This window comes from Borostomias antarcticus (genome assembly GCF_949987555.1).
Source record: "Borostomias antarcticus genome assembly, chromosome: 14".
Taxonomy (NCBI): domain Eukaryota; kingdom Metazoa; phylum Chordata; class Actinopteri; order Stomiiformes; family Stomiidae; genus Borostomias; species Borostomias antarcticus.
The window spans coordinates 9,897,787-9,900,286 of record NC_140247.1 but is presented as its reverse complement, the minus strand read 5'-3'; the positions used below and the strand labels follow the sequence as shown (position 1 = coordinate 9,900,286).

Here is a 2,500-nt window from a genome sequence, read left to right as displayed (position 1 = left end):
TAAAACCCGTCCACTTGTCAATGTTCCAATCAAATTCCTCTAAACATATGTCCCACCCTCATAGCTTGTTTGCGTCGGAAATACGTCAAACTACGGAAGTTAGATGATCTCAAACGTCCGTTTCAGTGCGACTTTAAACAATGGTTAAATAAAATAAAATATATGTGTACTGTACCTATTAGTGACGGACACCAGCGACGCCCCTTTGCTTTCGCAGGCCTTCTTGGCCTCTTCGAAGGTGACCTGGTCCTCTACCACCGTGTAGCAGGCTGGGCTGTGCCACTTCCAGCCCTATGGGAGGGACAGACCAGATGAGTTTGGCGGGGGCGGCTGTGGCTCAGTGGTAGAGCGGGTCGTCCGGTGATCGTAGGGTTGGCGGTATGAATCCTGCCTCCTCCTGAATCCCAAATTGCTCCCAATGAGCAAGCTACCATGTTAGCAAGCTACCATGTTTGTGTGAATGAGAGGCCATTGTAAAGCCCTTTGGATAAAAGCGCTACAGTATATAAGTGCAGTCCATTTACTATTTAAATGAGAGAGGGAAGATGAGAGAAAATCACTATGACAGAGGATAAGATGAGGGAGTTTGAGAAGAGAGACAAAGTTTGAGAAGAGCATGGTGGCAAAAGGATCTCAAAGAAATGAAACAGGGTTGTTTTATGGAAGTATGATGAATACAGACAACACAGAGTTAAGGGAGGAATTGTTTTTTCCTGCCGTGCCTTAGCTAGGCCAGCGGGAACACGTTCAGACGCGAGGGGAAAGCGTCTCTCTCCCTCTATCTCTCCCTCTGCTCTCTCTCTCCCCCTCTATCTCTCCCTCCGCTCTCTCTCCCCCTCTATCTCTCCCTCCGCTCTCTTTCTCTCTCTCTCTCCCTCCTCTCTCTCTCTCTATCTCTCCCTCCTCTCTCCCCCTCTCTATCTCTCCCTCTGCTCTCTCTCCCTCTCTATCTCTCCCTCTGCTCTCTCTCCCTCTCTATCTCTCCCTCCGCTCTCTCTCCCCCTCTATCTCTCTCTCTCTCTCTCCCTACTCTCTCTCTCTCCCTCCTCTCTCTCTCCCTCTCTATCTCTCCCTCTGCTCTCTCTCCCCCTCTATCTCTCCCTCCGCACTCTCTCTCTCTCTCTCTGTCTCTCCCTCTGCTCTCTCTCCCCATCTATCTCTCCCTCCGCTCTCTCTCTCTCTCCCCCTCCTCTCTCTCTCTCCCTCCATCTCTCCCTTCGCTCTCTCTCTCCCTCTCTATCTCTCCCTCCGCTCTCTCTCTCTCTCTATCTCTCCCTCCTCTCTCTCTCTCCCTCTATCTCTCCGTCTCTCTCCCTCCTCTCTCTCTATCTCTCTTTCCCTCCTCTCTCTCTCTCTATCTCTCCGTCTCTCTCTATCCTGTCAGATCACACATTTGTAGACGTGTACAGACTGAGGGCTTATCCAACACTCAAAAGGTCACAAGAGGTAAGTGTGTGTGTGTGTGTGTGTGTGTGTGTGTGTGTGTGTGTGTGTGTGTGTGTGTGTGTGTGTGCGTGCTTGTGTGTTAGTTCATTTGTGTGACTCAGGCCAACCTCATACTTTTGCACAAGACACTTGGCAATGAGGGACAAACCTCAAGGACTTCCAGCTGCAGAAGTTGCTTTCTCTACGAGCCTCAAACTCTCATGACACCCCCTCCCCTCTCTGTCTGTCCCACAGTGATGACCTCATCTGGAGGTAGATCAGTCTGGATGGTTCTCTCAGCTTACACGGGATAAAAGTCCTCAAGGATGGATCGACGAGTAGATCTCTTAATGGCTGTCACATTTCACATGTTGCAATGGGTTCTTTGTGACCATCGTGGTCTAGTCAAGAGAAACCGCACACCACACTGAAGCCCCTACCATTCCAACTGACCCCTGTCACATGACCACCCAGGCCGCCGCCCTCTCCAGGGACATCTAAAGTTACAGTCCACTAAACCTCCGAGCAGGACGGTCTGTGCATACAGAGGCCATTGTTCATACAGGACAGCTGAAGTCGAACCCTCAACTCAGTGTGTCGAGATGTGTCCAGTCTCGTCACTATAAATCATAATTATGCTGGTCCATTATTACCATGTGAAAAAGAAGCTAACTTTCAGTTCAATAAACAGTGAATTACAGAGGCACCATAAACAGAAGCTGAAACCGGCCTTGATTGAACGTTTGTACATTGAAGCAGACAAGGAAGTGGGGTTGAAAGAACCAGTGACAGATAAGGAGAGAATTACTGTGACTGTGAAATTGCTGAGAGAGAGAGAGAGAGAGAGAGAGAGAGAGACAGAGAGAGAGAGAGAGACAGAGAGAGAGAGAGAGAGAGAGAGAGAGAGAGAGACAGAGAGAGAGAGAGAGAGAGAGAGACAGAGAGAGAGAAAGAGAGATACCAGATGTGAAACTTTGGTATATAGGTCAAAAGCGTATGTGCGCTGAATATATGAGTTTGCATAGACATCCTCAAAGTAAGTTTGCTAGTGTAGTAAGTGTGTGTGTGTGTGTGT

At 49.0% G+C, this 2,500-nt stretch overlaps 1 protein-coding gene across 1 annotated transcript in view; it reads right to left on the bottom strand.

The window, feature by feature from the left end:
* mrc2 (mannose receptor, C-type 2) overlaps nucleotides 1-2,500 on the bottom strand; it is a gene marked incomplete at both ends in the record, with an annotated part of 31,788 nt that overhangs the window by 14,476 nt on the left and 14,812 nt on the right. Inside the window, one exon of the mRNA XM_084448433.1 lies at nucleotides 176-291. Coding sequence (XP_084304559.1) covers nucleotides 176-291 — 116 coding nt within the window. The remainder of the gene's footprint in view (nucleotides 1-175; nucleotides 292-2,500) is intronic.